Source organism: Schistocerca gregaria, chromosome 3 (assembly GCF_023897955.1).
Source record: "Schistocerca gregaria isolate iqSchGreg1 chromosome 3, iqSchGreg1.2, whole genome shotgun sequence".
NCBI lineage: Eukaryota > Metazoa > Arthropoda > Insecta > Orthoptera > Acrididae > Schistocerca > Schistocerca gregaria.
Genome location: NC_064922.1, coordinates 387,705,611 through 387,726,174, shown reverse-complemented (window position 1 = coordinate 387,726,174; position 20,564 = coordinate 387,705,611). Strand labels below are relative to the sequence as shown.

The 20,564-nt window shown below is 40.2% G+C and overlaps 1 protein-coding gene across 1 annotated transcript in view; it reads left to right on the top strand.

Moving 5' to 3' along the window:
* LOC126354182 (craniofacial development protein 1) overlaps window positions 1–20,243 on the top strand; it is a 52,503-nt gene extending 32,260 nt beyond the window's left edge. The window contains exons 5-7 of the mRNA XM_050003626.1: window positions 13,172–13,337; window positions 14,657–14,917; window positions 18,859–20,243. Of these exons, the coding sequence (XP_049859583.1) occupies window positions 13,172–13,337; window positions 14,657–14,917; window positions 18,859–18,952 (521 nt within the window). The 3' untranslated portion in view covers window positions 18,953–20,243. The remainder of the gene's footprint in view (window positions 1–13,171; window positions 13,338–14,656; window positions 14,918–18,858) is intronic.
* Window positions 20,244–20,564: the final 321 nt, after the last annotated feature.

Sequence of the window (20,564 nt, the reverse complement as noted above, 5' to 3'; positions counted from 1 at the left end):
AGCGGATACGGCAGACAAGGTATGAGCTGGATCTTATTGCCAGAAACCTGTTTTATTTTCATCAACTTTGTCGCCATTCGATTGAGAATGGGCAGACATAGCCACAGCAACACAACAGTGTGCTAGTTTGTGCAAGACAACGTCTAAGCAGTGTAACAAGTTTGACCACTCAACTCGTGGAAGAACTGAAGTGGAGAATTATAAGGCCTACAGAACAGTTGTTAATCTCTCCAAAACCGAACTGGACGACGGCTCTGTGGAAACGCTGACTAAAGGCCTTAATTTTTCACCAGTCCTGTGACGTCTGCCAGTTTTGGAGATAATTAGTGGCATAAAGCAGTGTATTCAGCAACTCTCGCATGACGTATCTGAGGATATCAGACTGAACTGCCAGCTAAGCCACCAAAATCAAATATTAGCTGACAAAGAGGGCTTTGTTGTCTTGCCATCCGACAAAGGAAATACCATCATGGTTCTTAACACTGAAGGCTACGATATGAAGGTGCTAAATTTATATGTGACGATGCGTGCCAGCTTAGTTGTGATCCTACAAAGACCATAGTCAAGAGGACAGGGAAGTTATTATAGGAATCTGGTTTACAAATGAAGTGGTGAAGAAATTAATGCCTCACACCGCCAGACCTCCCAGGCGTTATGGATTGCCAAAATGCATAAGGAACATGTTGTTCTTAAGCCAAATGCTACTGCAATCAGCTCGCCCATCTAAAGAGTGGCAAAACATCTTGCAGGATTATTAGTGCCAAAACTGGGTCATTGTGAACACCATGTTGTAAACTTGCAAACCTTTGTTGAAACGCTCAAGAAAATGAAAATAGTCAAAATGATGTAATGGTTTGTCGGACATGGTGTCATTTTTTATGAGAGTGCCAGTACTACAAGACATGCTGGATTTTTTGGCTTAACAGTTTCCACCTGAAATAGTCAAGTTGTTCCATGAAGTTCTAAAGACAACATACTACTTCTACTGCAGTGAATGTTATGAAATGGCAGATGGCACAGCAATGGGCTCTCCAGTGTCTCCTGCAGTAACAAATTTCTTCATGGAGCACTTCGAGGATTAGGATTTGAACTCGGCAGTGTTGCATCTGTCTTGCTTCTGTAGGTACGTCGACGACACCTTCCTGATATGGCCTTACGGTGAAAATACACAGGTGGCTCACATAAATGGTGTACAGCCGAACATTAATTTACCATTGAGATGAAGAAGGAAGGCAAGCTACTGTTCTTAGACGTTGTAGTTGAGTGGGCAGGAGACCAGCTTGGTCATTCAGTGTACAGGAAATCAAGGCACACTGATCGGTATTTGAATGCAGGTAGTTTTCATCACCCTGTACACAAGAAAGCAGTCCTGAACACATTAGTACGCAGGGCTGAAGTTATTTCAGACGATGACCACCTACAGGTTGAATTGCAGCACTTCAGGCACATGTTCAGGGAGAAAGTCTCCAGCAAAAGAGAAATTGCAAATGCTTTCAGGTGTCACCGAAGGAGGACACCTTGTGAATCGGCAGATGATGCCAAGCCAGCAGCTCCCTGCCATACTGTGGGGCAATGAACAGCAAGTTAAGGACATCTACTGCAGAGACATGGATTGAGACCAGTGTTCTGGCCCGCCTCCAAGATCCCAAGATATGAGAATATTGTGCCTTGTTGAAGACGACATAGCTCTTTGTGTGCCTGGTGTGTATGGTGTCCCTTGCGAGTGCAGCAGCATCTACATAGCCCAGAGAGTTTGCACAGTTGCGGAGCATTGCACCAAACACAAGAAACATATTAAGCAAAGGGACCTCAACAATTCAGCCATAGTTGAGCATTGTCTCAAAAACAGACACAAAATACAGTTTGAGAACACAAGAGTCATGGCTCACGCACCAACATACTGGGACTTGGTTATAAAAGAGGCTGCTGAGATTTGAACGAAACGCAACAAGTTCAACAGACACCAGGGCTACACACCAAGTAGGGAGTGAGGTGGGCTTTTAATGTCAAAAGGAAGCAATGGCGGATGCTTAACACTTGTAGGGAGGTGGAGTCTGCAGTTTCAGACATCATGCTGGCCCCTTGTTCTATCAGATGTCACTTGAGCTGCTCAACACGCCTTCCGCGCACACTTCATTACAGCCCTCTTTGTTTGGTGCCAGTGGCGGTAATCGTAAATATATAAGCAGGAAATAGTGCCAGTCCCGTGGAGCTAGCTATCGAAAGCCTGAGAATTTCATTGGAATTGACATGACGTGGCTTTCAAACCAAGATGATTTTATCCAGTCATGCCGCTGCGAAAGGCTCAGAGGACACATACAGATAACTTTTCTAAATCATTCTGCAATTTGCTTTGATCTTGTGATGACTTTACTTTTAAGAAACAGCAGGGGGCCTATAGCACTTCCTTTGGGAATGCCAGAAATCTTTTCTCAGTGACTTTGTCAGTTATTATGAACTGTGACCTCTCTGACAGGAAATCATGAATCCAGTCCCATAACGGAGACAATTGGAATAAGCATGCAATTTCAGTACAAGCTGCCTGAATGGTACAGTGTCCAAAGCCTTCTGGAAATCTAAAAATACAGAATCAGTTTGAAATCCCTTGTCAGTAGCATCCAACACTTCGTGTGTGTAAAGAGCTAGTTGTTTCATAAGAACAATGTTTCCTAAATCCATGTTGACTGTGTGTCAATAGAATGTTTTCGTTGTCATAATTCATAATGTTTGTCCACAAAATATGCTCCAGAATCCTGCCGAGTATCGACGTTGATGATAAGGGCCTGTAATTTAGTGGATTACTCCTACTACTTTATTGGTGTGATTTGTGCAACTTCCCAATTTTTTGATACAGATCTTTTGTCAAGCGAGCAGTTATATAGGACTGTTAAGTATGGAGCTATAATTTCAGCATACTCTAAAAGGAACCTAGTCAGTGTACAGTCTGGATTGGAAGTGATTTAAGTTACTTCACTACTTCTAAGCTATCCATGTTGCCAGCTGTTCTTGATTTGAATTCTGGAATATTTGCGTACTCTTTTGCGGTGAAGGAATTTCGGAAAACTGTGTTCAGTAATTCTGCTTTGGCCGCACTGTCGTTGACAGTATTTCCACTGCTGTCATGCGGAGAAGGCATTTATTGTGTCTTCCTGCTAACATACTTGACATATGATCAGAAACTCTATGGATTTTCTGCCAGGTTTCGAGATAAACATTTCATTTTGGAAACTGTTGTAAGCATCTCGCCTTGAAGCCTGCGCTAAATTTCGGGCTTGTGTAAAAGATCACCAGTCTTGGAGATTTTGCATTTCTTTGAATATGGCGTGCTTTTTTCATTCTTTGTGCAACAGTGTTGTGACTTGTTCTGTGTACCACGGGGGTCAGTTCTGTCATTTGTTAATTTATTTGGTATAAATATCTGTTGCTATTGATACCATTTCTCTGAATTCAAGCTACATCTGGTCTTCCCTTACATTGTTAATTTGGAGGGAGTGAAGATTTTCTCTCAGGAAGGTGTCAAGTGAATTTTTATCTCCTTTTTTGAAAAGGTATAGTTTTTGTTTATTTTTGGAGGAGTTGAGGTTAAAATATCCAGTCTCACTATGACAACCCTGTGTTTACCAATCTCTTTATCCATTTTGATGCTTGTTATTAGCTCAGAATTGTTTGTTGCTAAGAGATCAAGCGTGTTTTCACAACTGTTTACTATTACCATGGGCTCATGAACTAACTGCTCAAAATTATTTTCAGAGAATGCATTTAGCATGATTTTGGATGATGTTTTATATGTACCTTCAGGTTTAAACATGTATTTTTGCCAACATATCGAGGTGAAGTAGTTACCATCAACTTAATTTGTGTGATTGAGGTACGCGTTTGAAATTAAACTCGGGTTTGCTTTGAACCTTTCAGCAAATGTATGATTTGAGATGGGAGCTCTGTAAAAGGTCCAGTTATTATTCTGTTCCAGTTGCCGTAATGATCTCTGCCAATACTAACAGGAACTATCTACTTCAGTTTCACTAAAAGAGAAACTACTTATAACAGCAATAAACACAAAACCACCAACTCTGTTTAGCCTATCCTTTCAGAGCACCATTAGGTTCTTCGCGAAAATTTCGGCTGAACTTATGTCTGACTTTAGCCAGCTTTCAGTGCCTGTAACGATTTGAGCATTAGTGCTTTCCGTTAGTGCTTGGAGTTCTGATAGTTTCCCAACGCAGCTACGACAATTTACAACTGTTTCACGGGTTGTTCCCATATCTATATTCTTCCTGTGTTCAACCTACACTCTTTGAGACGGAAGTCCTTTTTGTGTCTCGGGCTCAAAGAGTGCAAGTCTCAGAGGCCCTCAAAAAAAAAAAAAAAAAAAAAAAAAAGCACCCAGTCCACACCACTCAATCCCTGCTACTTGTGTAGCTGCCTCCTGTGTGTAGTGGTCTCCTGACCTATTCAGTGGAACCTGAAACCCAATGACCCTATGGTGCAAGTCAAGGTATCTACAGCCTACACGGTCACAGAACCGTTAGAGCCTCAGATTCAGACCCCACGCTCAGCTCTGTACGAGACGTCCACAATCGGTCCTGTCACCTATGCTGCAAATGATGAGCTCTGCTTTCATCTTTCAAACAAGACTGTCAATCTTTACCACTTCTGTTGCTGTTTGAAACCATAGAGAATCTCATCCAATACAAAGCTACAAACATGACTGGTACCGAGTCTGCAGCTCATGGTCTAGTGACTAACATTCGTATCTCTGGGTCCCAGGTTTGATTCCCGACTGGGTTGGGGATTTTCTCTGCTTGGGAACTTGGTGTTCGCATCGTCCTCATTATTTTGTCGTCATCATCATCATCATGTGCGACAGTGGCTAAATTGAACTGTGAAAAAATTCATACTTTGTACAGGCGCTGATGACCGCGCAGTTGAGCGCCCCACAAACCAAACGTCATCGTCATCAATGGCCCCCGACGTGGGTCACCACTCGCAGTTGGCTACACCTTATGCTCCTCATGACATCTGGAAGAACCTGTTCCACATCTGGAATGACTCCCCCCAGTATGTACACGGAAGTGCACATTGCCTTTCTTCACCTCCTTGGCAGCCCTGTCCGTAAGAGCCCCCATAACATGCATAACATTGGAGTTACCAATAATTCCACCTTCTGTGATTGCCCGGGTCTTGCAGGCTGAGAGGTTTTCTCTGAAACGGGACAAGCAACTGCATGTGGCTGTTGGCCAGTGGCACCCACAGCTAGAAACTGGAACCTGATTAGCAGACTAATCGGGGAGGCCTTACATGCAGCCACCGGGGAAGTCTTTCACCATCTGCCATGCCCTGAGGTGACCTCCCACTCGGCCACGGTTGGGGGGGGGGGGGGGGGGGGGTCAGCCTCAGTGTGAGCAGTAATTGGGCTGGTCACCATTGTGGACCACTCAGCTGACACGGATATGCTGGACGGCTGTTAGATCCCTGCAGTAGTGGTGCCCATCAGCTGCAGCTTCGGTCGCCAACTTGACTTGCATCCATGCACAGCAGTCACAGTTCGCTATCGATACTAATGACCATGATTCACCATTTTGATGATTTGTGCACACAATAAAAGTGTGTGTGCCAATTTGACCAGCTAACTTACAATGTTTAGGTGTCAATTCAGCAAATTTAGAGAAACCTATTTTTAAGCTGGAAAACTTTTCTTTAAAATTTTTGCACGCTTCTTTAAGTTTACACAATGAGAGTCTCTTTGAAATCTTTGATGTCTATCCATCTGCTTCAGTAGTTGTTATAGTCTTTAATACCTGACATTGTCCTACTAACTACATCATCAACATCGTCATCATCATCATAAAATGCTTTTTCTTTAAGAATTCTGTTTGACTGTCTTGCAATATAGTTTGGCATGTTAAATTCACGCGTAACCTTTCAAACGCCCCAATTATCTGCTAAATATGTTAGAAGCAGTAGCCTTTTTGTTCTACTCATACAGTTTGAAAACTTAATTTTCAGATTTTTTACAGCTTCACATTTATCAACATCACTGTCACTTTCTGGTAACAAATTTTCAGCAGAACCAGAGTAAAAATTACATTTCATAGTTGTGGAAATTTTTCTTACCTTCAATGAGCAATACTTCTTGTATTACATTTTTCTCTTAACAATGGGAAATTCACTCAACCGTTCAACAGATATATTAAGTAACTAAACAACCTCTGAAGTAGCCATAAATTCCGTGTCACTGTGCGATTACGCTTGCGAGTGAGAATGTTCAGGTTAAGCATTTTTGTCACTTATGGACTGTGCATTTTCAACATAGTAATTTCCTCCTTACATTTATCACAAATTTTTGGACCACTGACTATTTGTGGATACAATTCAGGCATCCATGATGTGACATTTCTGAGCTTTCTGCTGTCTCTAACAAAGTTTGTACAAGAAGTTTCACTTTGTATTCATCTTCCATTTTTCCGTAATCTACCATACATTTTATCCTGCCTAATTATACTCAATAATACGTAATTTACTTCCAAACCATAACCTAAAATTTTCAACGCTTTCAACATAACCGCTGCTATAAAATCCATTGTTCCAAGTTTACAAACATTTCGTGTAAACTCGTGAATACTATTTCACAGCTTCAGTTCCTTTCACCCATTACACAACCATCTCAGTTTTTTCCAACAATTTTCGTTTTATTTCCATTCCCGTTTTTCCCACATAACCGATCATTTTTTAGCAGCTTCCCACAGGTTTACACGTTATTATTTCTTCATCAAAGAATTGTTAGCCTCATTCTCATAACCTGCCAGTACATAACCAGTCCTTTGAATACATTTACACACATATTCTTCGAGATTTTATTCGAAAATTTTTTCGAATTTTATTTTTTGGAAACTTTTGTCAAAAATTTTTTTTCGAAATTTTCTTGAATTTCCCCACCCCTTTAACGTGATCTGGAGACAACATAACTACCCAACCTTTGCACCCATTGTTGTTCACCAACCTAAGTTCTGCACATGATCAACATAGCTCATCTCAAACCAACACTTTTTCGACTTTTTTCACACCTTTATCTCTCCCTATATAAATCTCTATTTACTTTCACTTTAACCTCATATTACCCTTTCCACCTACTAATACCATGTCAACCTCACAACATCCCTACAACAACCCCATTAAATTTTATTTACATTCCCTCCGCAAACATGCCTTCACCCTAGCCAGATTACGCTCCCATATTTTATTTACTCAGGCTTGTCTGACATTTGGCATTACTCCCAAAGGTCTCACACTTAAAGTTCCCATCTCTGGCTGCAATCCTTCTTTCCATCAGTCCTTATACCAGTTCCAAACAGCACAATCCATAGCCCTCACCCGCCTAATCCTTCACCTATACATCGACTTGGCCAATGAACACACCCGTCAACTCCTATCCCAAATCAAAGTCCTCAATCTTTCCTCTCCCACATCCGCACCGGCTGTACATAGCATCCTCCTACAGGCCAACCGCAAATTAGAACAACATGCCACCCTCCACCTCAAAAAACTATCCAATCTCCTGGTTTCCCACCTCCGGAAAGGCAACTCACTCACCCTCCACAACCTTTCCAACAAACCTCAACCTCCTCTCATTGCACACAGACCCAGTCTCTCCCATCTACTCAATCTCCCACTTCCAGCTCCACTCCCCCCAACACCTCAAAATTCTAGTCAACACAATCTGGAACCACAACACCCCAATTCAGTAGTTAACCTTTCCTCCAAACCCCTCTCCCAATCCGAAACCTCTGTCCTATCCAAAGGCCTCACCTTCAGCCCCACTCCCAGGTTCAACCAAACTGCCCTTGTCAAAGATTTACTGTCTTACACTCGTAGTCTCTGCTGGAAATATCACTTTGCCATGAAGAAAAACAATCCTGATCCCACTTCTAATGATCCAACTCGCCAAGACACTATCCAAATTGAACCCTGCCTGCAACAGTTCCGTCCTCCATCACAGCGGGACCCACCTCCTCTTCCTCAAAATCGCCCTCTCCAAACCTTCCAGGAATTTCTCACTTCCAGCCTTGCCTCTCAATCATTCTTGAAAAACCTTAATCCTACTCCCAACATCACCACAGCCGAAGCCCAGGCTATCCGTGATCTGAAAGCTGACCGATCCATCATCATTCTTCCGGCTGACAAGGGTTCCACGACAGTGGTACTTGATCGTCGGGAGTATGTGGCTGAGGGACTGCGTCAGCTTTCAGACAACTCTACATACAAAGCTTGCCAAGGTAATCCCATTCCTGATGTCCAGGCGGAGCTTCAAGGAATCCTCAGAACCTTAGGCCCCCTACAAAACCTTTCACCTGACTCCATCAAACTCCTCACCCCACCGACACCTCGCACTCCTACCTTCTACCTACTTCCTAAAATTCACAAACCCAAACATCCTGGCCGCCCCATTGTAGCTGGTTACCAAGCCCCCACAGAACGTATCTCTGCCTACGTAGATCAACACCTTCAACCCATTACATGCAGTCTCCCATCCTTCATCAAAGACACCAACCACTTTCTCGAACGCCTGGAATCCGTACCCAGTCTGTTACCCCCGGAAACCATCCTTGTAACCATTGATGCCACTTCCCTATACACGAATATCCCGCACGTCCAGGGCCTCGCTGCAATGGAGCACTTCCTTTCACGCCGATCACCTGCCACCCTACCTAAAACCTCTTTCCTCGTCACCTTAGCCAGCTTCATCCTGACCCACAACTTCTTCACTTTTGAAGGCCAGACATACCAACAATTAAAGGGAACAGCCATGGGTACCAGGATGGCCCCCTCGTATGCCAACCTATTTATGGGTCGCTTAGAGGAAGCCTTCTTGGTTACCCAGGCCTGCCAACCCTGGACCATTACACCAACAACCTGTGAACAGCTTTCGCATCCCGCAACTACCCTCCCGACCTGGTACAGAAGCAAATAACCAGAGCCACTTCCTCATCCCCTCAAACCCAGAACCTCTCACAGAAGAACCCCAAAAGTGCCCCACTTGTGACAGAATACTTCCCGGGACTGGATCAGACCTTGAATGTGGCTCTCCAGCAGGGATACGACTTCCTAAAATCCTGCCCCGAAATGAGATCCATCCTTCATGAAATCCTCCCCACTCCACCAAGAGTGTCTTTCCGCCGTCCACCTAACCTTCGTAACCTCTTGGTTCATCCCTATGAAATCCCCAAACCACCTTCCCTACCCTCTGGCTCCTACCCTTGCAACCGCCCCCGGTGTAAAACCTGTCCTATGCACCCTCGCACCACCACCTACTCCAGTCCTGTAACCCGGAAGGTGTACACGATCAAAGGGAGAGCCACGTGTGAAAGCACCCACGTGATTTACCAACTGACCTGCCTGCACTGTGACGCTTTCTATGTGGGAATGACCAGCAACAAACTGTCCATTCGCATGAATGGACACAGGCAGACAGTGTTTGTTGGTAATGAGGATCACCCTGTGGCGAAACATGCCTTGATGCACGGCCAGCACATCTTGGCACAGTGTTACACCATCCGAGTTATCTGGATACTTCCCACCAACACCAACCTATCCGAACTCCGGAGATGGGAACTCGCCCTTCAGTATATCCTCTCTTCTCGATATCCACCAGGCCTCAACCTCCGCTAATTTCAAGTTGCCGCCGCTCATACCTCACCTGTCTTTCAACAACTTCTTTGCCTCTGTACTTCCGCCTCGACTGACATCTCTGCCCTTACTCTTTGCCTTTAAATATGTCTACTTGTGTCTGTGTATGTGCGGATGGGTGTGTGTGTGTGTGTGTGTGTGTGTGTGTGTGTGTGTGTGTGTGCGAGTGTACACCTGTCCTTTTTTTCCCCTAAGGGAAGTCTTTCCGCTCCCGGGATTGGAATGACTCCTTACCCTCTCCCTTAAAACCCACATCCTTTCGTCTTTCCCTCTCCTTCCAGAAGAAGCAACCATTGGTTGCGAAAGCTAGTAATTCTGTGTGTGTGTTTGTGTGTTTTATTCATGTGCCTGTCTGCCGGCGCTTTCCTGCTTGGTAAGTCTTGGAACCCTTGTTTTTAATATATTTTTCCCATGTGGAAGTTTCTTTCTATTTTATTTACAGCATCATTAAAGTGATTTGTTTTACACACTTAATGTCGAAATAGAAAATCATATGTTAAAAATTAGCCAGTATTTTTACATTTTCATGACTCATTGTAAATTACTTTCTAGCTTCTAACAACATTGTGTTTTACGGAAGTTTTAAATATTTGGCCTAAACAATAAGTTCTCAAGTAAGTAATTATTAAACACAATCAACTCAGAATACATACACTCAGGAAGAGCTGCACTCACTCTGAGTGTTGTTGCAACAATTGAGTACATAGTTGAATTATTGTCTCCATATATATCTAAAAACAAAGATGATGTAACTTACCAAACGAAAGTGCTGGCATGTTGATAGACACACAAACAAACACAGACACATGGTGTATGTTTGTGTGTCTATCAACATGTCAGCGCTTTCATTTGGTAAGTTACATCATCTTTGTTTTTAGATATATTTTTCTCACGTGGCATGTTTCCCAATGAAGAAATCATCCCAAATTTACAATTTGGCCTGTAATTTACAACAATACTAGGAGCAAACTTGAAAATTTTAAAAACGTGTTTGAAAAAATATTAATTAAAATTTTAAATTTTGTTTTGAAAATAATTTTATGTTAACCTATATGTTGTTGTATTCCATAGGAAGGAGCATGAAAAATGCTGTGCTAGGGTAATCATCCCAGGATGTAGCTCAATTAGGAAAATTTCTACAGCAATTCTAAAAACTGCTGTTCCCTGTTTTTGGGCCCATTTATGAGAACTTTTCAGATCTCTTACTCAGAAATGAGTTGACATGTCTCTTAGTCTATGCCAACAGTATACATGTGACAAATTCAAGAAAGTCTGAGATGTTGAGGCTTAGACCATGTGTTGATTTGACATGGAATAATCCAATAGTAGGTATTATGTCGTCTTGGTTAATCAGTTTTCCATCTGAGTGGTCCAATAAATTTGCGAAACAATCAAGTACAGTGCTTCTAAAAGTGAACTCACATTGAGAGGCACTAGATTTGAATATTACTTTTTGTCATTTCGGTTGATGCAGAATTTCAGATTTTTCAGGCACACTCTAGTTATTTAGTGGGGTATCTACTGAAACAAGCGAAGTACGAAAGCAACTTTAAGCAAGTGAGGAACAAAGTTGGTTGTTAAAGAATGTTGTCCTTGTGGAAGGTTTGTTAACTATGACTGTGTGTATGTGTGCATGTGTGTGTGTGTGTGTGGGGGGGGGTGAATGCTTCCAATATGGCAGACACTATTTGTGTTGTGTGAACTGAAATAGGGAGATGTGTGGGCTTGTTGAGAATATGTTGAACAAGTGCTGTATTTGGAGCCACCCCCACTTAACCCTCTCATCTGCAATTTACCCCTCATTCTTACTTCCTCAGTATTCTGCCACACACAAACCAGCTTCCATGACACAGCAACAAATTTCTAGCAGTTGGCTGTGGATTTCATTCTGCTTATCAGTTATGGATGGGAAAAACCAATAGGTTAAAACCGATGCCAGTATTTGAGTTCCGAATAACCAATATTTTTTAGTTTGTTTTGTCTCGCTTAGAATAGGTGTCTTTTTATTTGTGTTAATAACTGAGTAAGAAAAACTGAAATATCAGTTAACCCCAGCAGTCCTAATTTTTTTTTGTTTTTGGATAAACCTTTTTAAAAAGGAGTAATTTTTATTCGCAAAATTTGCATTGGTTTGAAAAGTTGCATTATTGTAGAAAATGGGGATAGAAAGCAGTACTATTTTAATAAAAGTACTGACAGAAATGAGCAACAAACACATGGCATAGGAACTGGTAGAGTGTAATGAGACAGTAATGTCCCTGTGGCTATGTGTCGTGGCTTAAGGTACATGCTGTGTGCGGTATTTTCTTGCTGTCATCACCATACATCCCTCGTACTGCAGAATGGTACCAACCCTACTATGGGAAATATTTTTTCAGAGTGAAACAACAGTGAAGTACAATGTTTGTTTTGCTTTAAAATATCAAGGATTTATCTGCCATTTCTGTGAAATAATAAAGAGGAAGGAAATTATGATAACACAAATAAATTAAAAATTTAACAATAATTCATACATAGGATACACTAAAAACAGAAAGCAGCTGATCTGCTGCCTGCGTTTACATTAAATGCTTTTATCTGCTTTTAGACCTCGGAAACGGACAAATTAACACATAAAATAGAGGAGTTCTTCAGTCTTAGTTTTCACCATTTAGCACTGACTATTTGTAATGCCCAAATAGTGGTATGATACCTGATAACACCAAGATTTTTGAGTAGAGTTTCAAAAAATTAGAATGAGTAGCAGAATACTTGAGTTATTTTGTAGTAGTCAACCATTTTTCACTTTTTGGGAAAAGCAGTGAATGAGGATGGACTAAGTTTACTTTTATTTGCCTATTTAATATTTTGATTTTGTGTGTCTTGAATCTGAGTGAGTCAAAATTTTTCAGACTTCGTTAGATTTGTATGTTTATTACAGGCAATAATAGGAATAAAAGACTGAATATTGGTTATTTCAGAAACTGGTTATTTTGAGTTAAGGCGGTGTGGAAAAAATATAATAGTGTAACTGAAAACTGGTTGTCTCAGTGATAACTACCATGCCTGCCACTAGTATACGCCCCAGAAACAAATTGAAATCCTCATCCATTCAGTACTGCTGCATGTTTAAACCTTTGCTGATTTCCTCAGTACAAAAATTCTTGTTTGGTATTGGAAATAAAATGAAGCTTACATTCCGACCAGTAAAACATATTTTATTACTGTTATTTTTGGGTGCTGCAAACTTAATGTTTTCCAATTATATAAAACTCAAAAATTGTATGCTTCATATTTTTAAGTACTGAAAGTTTCTTCGAAGTGGTACAGGTCATTCATTTATATTTGCATCATATTTATTACGATTTGCATTTAATAATGTTAAGTTGTAATTTGTGACCAGGAGCTCCTGGTATGTGCATTATTTTTCAAAATAAGAACATGCAGATTTATATTGTGTTTGATATTTTAAACAAGTAAGTGTTAAGTTCTTGTTTTTCATTTACAGATTTCCTTAAAGACACAGGGTCAGTTTCCAAACACAAGAATGATGCTTCTCTTCCTAATGGCAAGTCTGATAAAGAAGCAACTGTTATGAAGCAAGAGGAAAATAGAGAGAGAGAGAATAAAGTGACCATAACAAAAGTGTACGAGTTTGCTGGAGAAGAAGTAAAGTAAGTTAAAGTAAGCAGATTTCAGATTTTAAAAATAAACTGTTATGATATTTATGCTACAACTTATATATACAATGAATTTGAAGAATCTCCTTAGTTTACTTGAAGAACAATAATTTTTAGTTGCCTCAGAATGAATCTTGTACTCTGTGGCAAAGTGTGAATCATTTTAAAACATCCTGGGAGATTAAAGGCTGATTCACAATTCACGTAACAGAATGGAATGTCAAAACGTTTCACAATGCATTAGCACAGATGGGAAAGAGTGGAATGTCGTGGAAGACTCCCAAGAAGAAAATGGTGGTGGGGATAGAGTGGTCTGCTAATATCGAAAGTTTTAATTTATTCTTGCATCACTCACTCATGCTGTAGTAGTGGATTTTGTGCTTTGTTGTCTTAACCTTAATGTTACTTATTGCTCTATTTTCATCACACATTGCACAAGCTGTAAGAAGACTTGAATATTTTAATATAAGTGTTCTTACAACAAAGATGCTAAATATCTGAAAACTGAAAATTATTTTGGTTTTATGATACCAGATAAAGAAACAACATAGCCAACATACAAATACGAAGACAAATAGATGAAACCTCTAATAGTGACAAAGTTAACTCTAAGGAGAAAAAGTACGATTATTTGATGCTTGGAGGGGAAAAAACACGCAGTGGATAAAGTAAAGTGATGCTATGTATTGCCTTTTAAATATACTTTGATGTGAAACTTTGTGGTAGATTAAACCTGTGTGTTGGACTGGGACTCAGACATCAGATCTTTGCCTTTCACAAGCAAGTGCTTTGCCAACTGAGCTTTCCAAGCATGACTAATGGCTGTCCCCCCAAACATCTGAGCTGTCAAAAGATACTGTTTGCGTTTATCTTGTCTCATAATTACCGAGTGGTGATGTAGGATTATGTGACATGGATAGAAGGGGTGAGGAGGGAGCTTTTAATTTGATCAATGATAAAATTAAAACAGCAAAAGATGCTACACATTGTTAGCTTTAAAACTTAAATATGTGTTTTATAGTTACACAAAATTATTTGTTCTGATTACTGCTAATGGTACTTTATTTTGTGATTTGTTTTGAAATACTTTATCAGTTCATGGTTCACTGTTTTTTTAACGATCAACACTTCTTCTTTTCCTGTTTTGGAAGTTATTGGGTTTTTTGAAGATTCCATAAGAGAACCGAAGATTTTAAAGATTGCATAAAATGACAAATTATACTCTTAATATATGATAATTGGTGCTGTTATATTGTCTGTTGAAGTTGATATGCTGGAACTGGAAATTTATTGCCCCGAAAAACTTTTTGCAGGGTTACAAAGGAGGTTCCAGTTGATTCTGTAGAAGCAAAAACAGCAGTTACAAAGCCTCATTCAACATCTCTCTCTCCCGCGCCTGCAGCTGGAAGAGGCCAAGGAAAGGCAAGAGGTGGACTGTCTTCGGTGCTTGGCATGATAGGTAATAAGAAACAGAAATTGGGAACTCTTGAGAAGTCCAAGCTTGATTGGGATCGTTTTAAGAAAGCTGAAGGTATTGAAGAAGAACTTCAAACGCACAATCGTGGTCGTGATGGGTGAGTACAACATAGGCTAAGACCTCACTAACAAATTCTAATTTGATTTGCATTGACTTCTATTATTTATAAGATTTCAGTTTTTAGTTTAGTTTTTCATTATCTTAGTCTTCAGTAATGTTGTTGTTGTTGTTGTTGTTGTCTTCAGTCCTGAGACTGGTTTGATGCAGCTCTCCATGCTACTCTATCCTGTGCAAGCTGCTTCATCTCCCAGTACCTACTGCAACCTACGTCCTTCTGAATCTGCTTAGTGTACTCATGTCTCGGTCTCCCTCTACGATTTTTACCCTCCACGCTGCCCTCCAATGCTAAATTTGTGATCCCTTGATGCCTCAAAACATGTCCTACCAACCGATCCCTTCTTCTAGTCAAGTTGTGCCACAAACTTCTCTTCTCCCCAATCCTATTCAATACCTCCTCATTAGTTACGTGCTCTATCCACCTTGTCTTCAGTATTCTTCTGTAGCACCACATTTCGAAAGCTTCTATTCTCTTCTTGTCCAAACTAGTTATTGTCCATGTTTCACTTCCATACATGGCTACACTCCAAACAAATACTTTCAGAAACGACTTCCTGATACATAAATCTATATTCGATGTTAACAAATGTCTCTTCTTCAGAAACGCTTTCCTTGCCATTGCCAGTCTACATTTTATATCCTCTCTACTTCGACCATCATCAGTTACTTTACTTCCTAAATAGCAAAACAACTTTACTACTTTAAGTGTCTCATTTCCTAATCTAATTCCCTCAGCATCACCCGATTTAATTTGACTACATTCCATTATCCTCGTTTTGCTTTTGTTAATGTTCATCTTATATCCTCCTTTCAAGACACTGTCCATTCCGTTCAACTGCTCTTCCAGTCCTTTGCCGTCTCTGACAGAATTACAATGTCATCGGCGAACCTCAAAGTTTTTACTTCGTCTCCATGAATTTTAATACCTACTCCAAATTTTTCTTTTGTTTCCTTTACTGCTTGCTCAATATACAGATTGAATAACATCGGGGACAGGCTACAACCCTGTCTCACTCCTTCCCCAACCACTGCTTCCCTTTCATGCCCCTCGACTCTTATGACTGCCATCTGGTTTCTGTACAAATTATAAATAGCCTTTTGCTCCCTGTATTTTACCCCTGCCACCTTCAGAATTTGAAAGAGAGTATTCCAGTCAACATTGTCAAAAGCTTTCTCTAAGTCTACAAATGCTAGAAACGTAGGTTTGCCTTTTCTTAATTTTTCTTCTGAGATAAGTCGTAAGGTCAGTATTGCCTCACGTGTTCCAACATTTCTACGGAATCCAAACTGATCCTCCCTGAGGTACGTATCTACCAGTTTTTCCATTCGTCTGTAAAGAATTCGCGTTAGTATTTTGCACCCGTGGCTTATTAAACTGATAGTACGGTAATTTTCACATCTGTCAGCACCTGCTTTCTTTGGGATTGGAATTATTATATTCTTCTTGAAGTCTGAGGGTATTTCGCCTGTCTCATACATCTTGCTTACCAGATGGTAGAGTTTTGTCGGGACTGGTTGTCCCAAGGCCGTCAGTAGTTCTAATGGAATGTTGTCTACTCCGGGGGCCTTGTTTCGACTCAGGTCTTTCAGTGCTCTGTCAAACTCTTCACGCAGTATCGTATCTCCCATTTCGTCTTCATCTACATCCTCTTCCATTTCCATAATATTGCCCTCAAGTACATCACCCTTGTATAAACCTTCTATATACTCCTTCCACCTTTCTGCCTTCCCTTCTTTGCTTAGAACTGGGCTGCCATCTGAGCTCTTGATATTCATACATGTGGTTCTCTTCTCTCCAAAGGTCTCTTTAATTTTCCTGTAGGCAGTATCTATCTTACCCCTAGTGAGATAAGCTTCTACATCCTTACATTTGTCCTCTAGCCATCCCTGTTTAGCCTTTTTGCACTTCCTGTCGATCTCATTTTTGAGACGTTTGTATTCCTTTTTGCCTGCTTCATTTACTGCATTTTTATATTTTCTCCTTTCATCAATTAAATTCAATATTTCTTCTGTTACCCAAGGATTTCTAGGAGCCCTCGTCTTTGTACCTACTTTATCCTCTGCTGCCTTCACTACTACATCCCTCAGAGCTACCCATTCTTCTTCTACTGTATTTCTTTCCCCTATTCCTGTCAATTGTTCCCTTATGCTCTCCCTGAAACTCTGTACAACCTCTGGTTCTTTCAGTTTATCCAGGTCCCATCTCCTTAATTTCCCACATTTTTGCAGTTTCTTCAGTTTTAATCTACAGGTCATAACTAATAGATTGTGGTCAGAGTCCAAATCTGCCCCTGGAAATGTCTTACAACTTAAAACCTGGTTCCTAAATCTCTGTCTTACCATTATATAATCTATCTGATACCTTTTAGTATCTCCAGGGTTCTTCCACGTATACAACCTTCTTTCATGATTCTTAAACCAAGTGTTAGCTATGATTAAGTTGTGCTCTGTGCAAAATTCTACTAGGCGGCTTCCTCTTTCATTTCTTAGCCCCAATCCATATTCACCTACTATGTTTCCTTCTCTCCTTTTTCCTACACTCTAATTCCAGTCACCCATTACTATTAAATTTTCGTCTCCCTTCACTATCTGAATAATTTCTTTTATTTCATCGTACATTTCTTCAATTTCTTCATCATCTGCAGAGCTAGTTGGCATATAAACTTGTACTACTGTAGTAGGTGTGGGCTTCGTATCTATCTTGGCCACAATAATGCGTTCACTATGCTGTTTGTAGTAGCTTACCCGCATTCCTATTTTCCTATTCATTATTAAACCTACTCCTGCATTACCCCTATTTGATTTTGTGTTTATAACCCTGTAGTCACCTGACCAGAAGTCTTGTTCCTCCTGCCAACGAACTTCACTAATTCCCACTATATCTAACTTTAACCTATCCATTTCCCTTTTTAAATTTTCTAACCTACCTGCCCGATTAAGGGATCTGACATTCCACGCTCCGATCCGTAGAACGCCAGTTTTCTTTCTCCTGATAACAACGTCCTCCTGAGTAGTCCCCGCCCGGAGATCCGAATGGGGGACTATTTTACCTCCGGAATATTTTACCCAAGAGGATGCCATCATCATTCAATCATACAGTAAAGCTGCATGTCCTCGGGAAAAATTACGGCTGTAGTTTCCCCTTGCTTTCAGCCGTTCGCAGTACCAGCACAGCAAGGCCGTTTTGGTTAATGTTGCAAGGCCAGATCAGTCAATTATCCAGACTGTTGCCCCTGCAACTACTGAAAAGGCTGCTGCCCCTCTTCAGGAACCAAACGTTTGTCTGGCCTCTCAACAGATACCCCTCCGTTGTGGTTGCACCTACGGTACGGCCATCTGTATCGCTGAGGCACGCAAGCCTCCCCACCAACGGCAAGGTCCATGGTTCATGGGGGGAAGTTCAGTAATGTAGAAAGCACAATTGTAAGACAAAAATCCCCCATTAAAATGTAGTTGTGTGGTTCAGTCTGAAGTTCAGCATTTCATTGTAAAGGATAAAAGAGCTCTGGTTGACTTTCCTTTGGTAATTGGTGTTCATGATGATACAATGTAGGAATTTGAATACATATGCAGGCTAATAAAGTTCACAGTTTCAATGTTTCACTTTATTTACAAATCTGATTTTAAAGTGTACTAACACAAACTCAGTTTCAAAACATAACAGGAAGCTATTCACTGCCATTTCACTGATCAACCTTTCTATATTGACTTGCACATAGTCCCAGAGGCTTAATGCATTTTCTGTTTTGATTGGCTTTGTTCTGCATTACATTGTTGACTTCTGATGGTTTCTGTATCATGTCAAAGGTCTGAACTTATATGGGTACATCATTGCACAGTGATGAAAGTTACATGAATTACATTTATTTTCACATTCAGTATATTGATTTATGATTGACAATTAAAATGTTATGTTCCCAGGTACCTTGACAAACTAGATTTCCTGCAGAGGACTGATATTAGGCAATTTGAGTTGGAGAAACAACTGAGAACATCACGGAGAAGTAATAGATGAGCATTCTACTGTATTTAGGTGCAAAACCTGCATGTGTGTGTGCAGTGGAATGGACCAAATTCTTTTCCACAAAGTTCTGTCAAAGGCTGGAATTTTATGTCTTTAATCATCAGTAATATGTCTGCTTCTCATCCAAAGTCCTTAGATGTTCCTTTCAAATGGACATAGCCTTTGCAAGTTAATGGGAATTAAATTTCTGGTGAATGTCATAAAATTTGAATCCAGTGGCATATTTTTATGTATCTTGATTATATTGTACAACATCGTTACCATGTGCCACAGCTTTCATATAATCTCATCACCATAGGACACTTGATCTTCACGCTTAATTATTATTCCAGTATTAACACAGCTGTAGCTGTTATGACATACGTGTACATATTTGTGATTTATTTACTAGATGGTATACATTCCTTGTTAAGTATTTACATTTTGTAAGCATTGTCTAAGTAACTGTCAAAACAGATCACAATGTATCGTATAAATAAAACAGTAAGTAGACATGCAGAACTGACTGACTAATAATTTCTTTGTCTAGTGAATACTGTTTTTTCATAATATATGCCTTCCTCTTGCTTTAGCTGAAAATGAGAGAAGGTGAACTGTAAATGCTAAGAAACCAAGTAGTCTGTTTGGTTTCATGCTTCACTGTATCGCAGAATGACTGATGCTGTATAGATCTGTCATGCTGACGCTGTCGTGTATTTTTCATGGCTGTTAATTCCAACAAAGTAAGGAAGTTGTGTGGGTAATTATATGTATTTGCAGAAAGAGATGTTTGAAAATTTTATAACTAGCTATGGTCATGTAATTATGCCACCTTCGACTGAAACCTTTTTAAGAATGGTTGAATGTCTAGTGAATGTGTATTATTGTCTTGGAATTGTTCAGGTAATTTAATGTGATGACATTATACTCTCACTGGTGTATGAATCTCCAAAAATTCAGTTGCAGGGAAAAAGTTGAATATTTGGAGGCTTATATGTAAATCTAAAGTAGCAACCTAATTTGACTGCATCATTTGTTGCAGTGTGTGGACCTTTTATCAAAAACGAATTATCGTCCATCAAAAGTGCTTAGCAATGCATACTGTAACTCAAAGCAATTAATCTCATTTCTTGCATTGATAGACTTCTGAAAGTTTGTCATCTAATATGCGTATCCACAAACAAACAAAAAAAATTTTTTTTGTGTAGTCATTGACATATCTGAATCCTACCTGTTACGATTTTAAGCAGTTTGTATGTAATGATAAAATGTCTTAATAAATACATTTTTTATCACAAAGTAATTCTACATGTTTATTTTTAGTGTCAAAGAAACACACACACACACACACACACACACACACACACACACACACACACAAGTAAACAAGTCAACAACATCCAATGACCAACCTCATATCATAGTGTTAAGGCCTCACTGTGGTCAATAGTGATCTAGGCTGGTGTGATGGTTGGCGGGGTACAGCAGAAGAATGAGGCAGGGAGGAGGAGGGATACCACATTAGAGGTGGGGTAAGAAAGATGCTCTAGAGCTGCATGTTGAAGTTTTCAGGAATGTGGCAAGAACAGGATGGTGGGCTGTTAAGTGCAGCATTGGGAGGCTG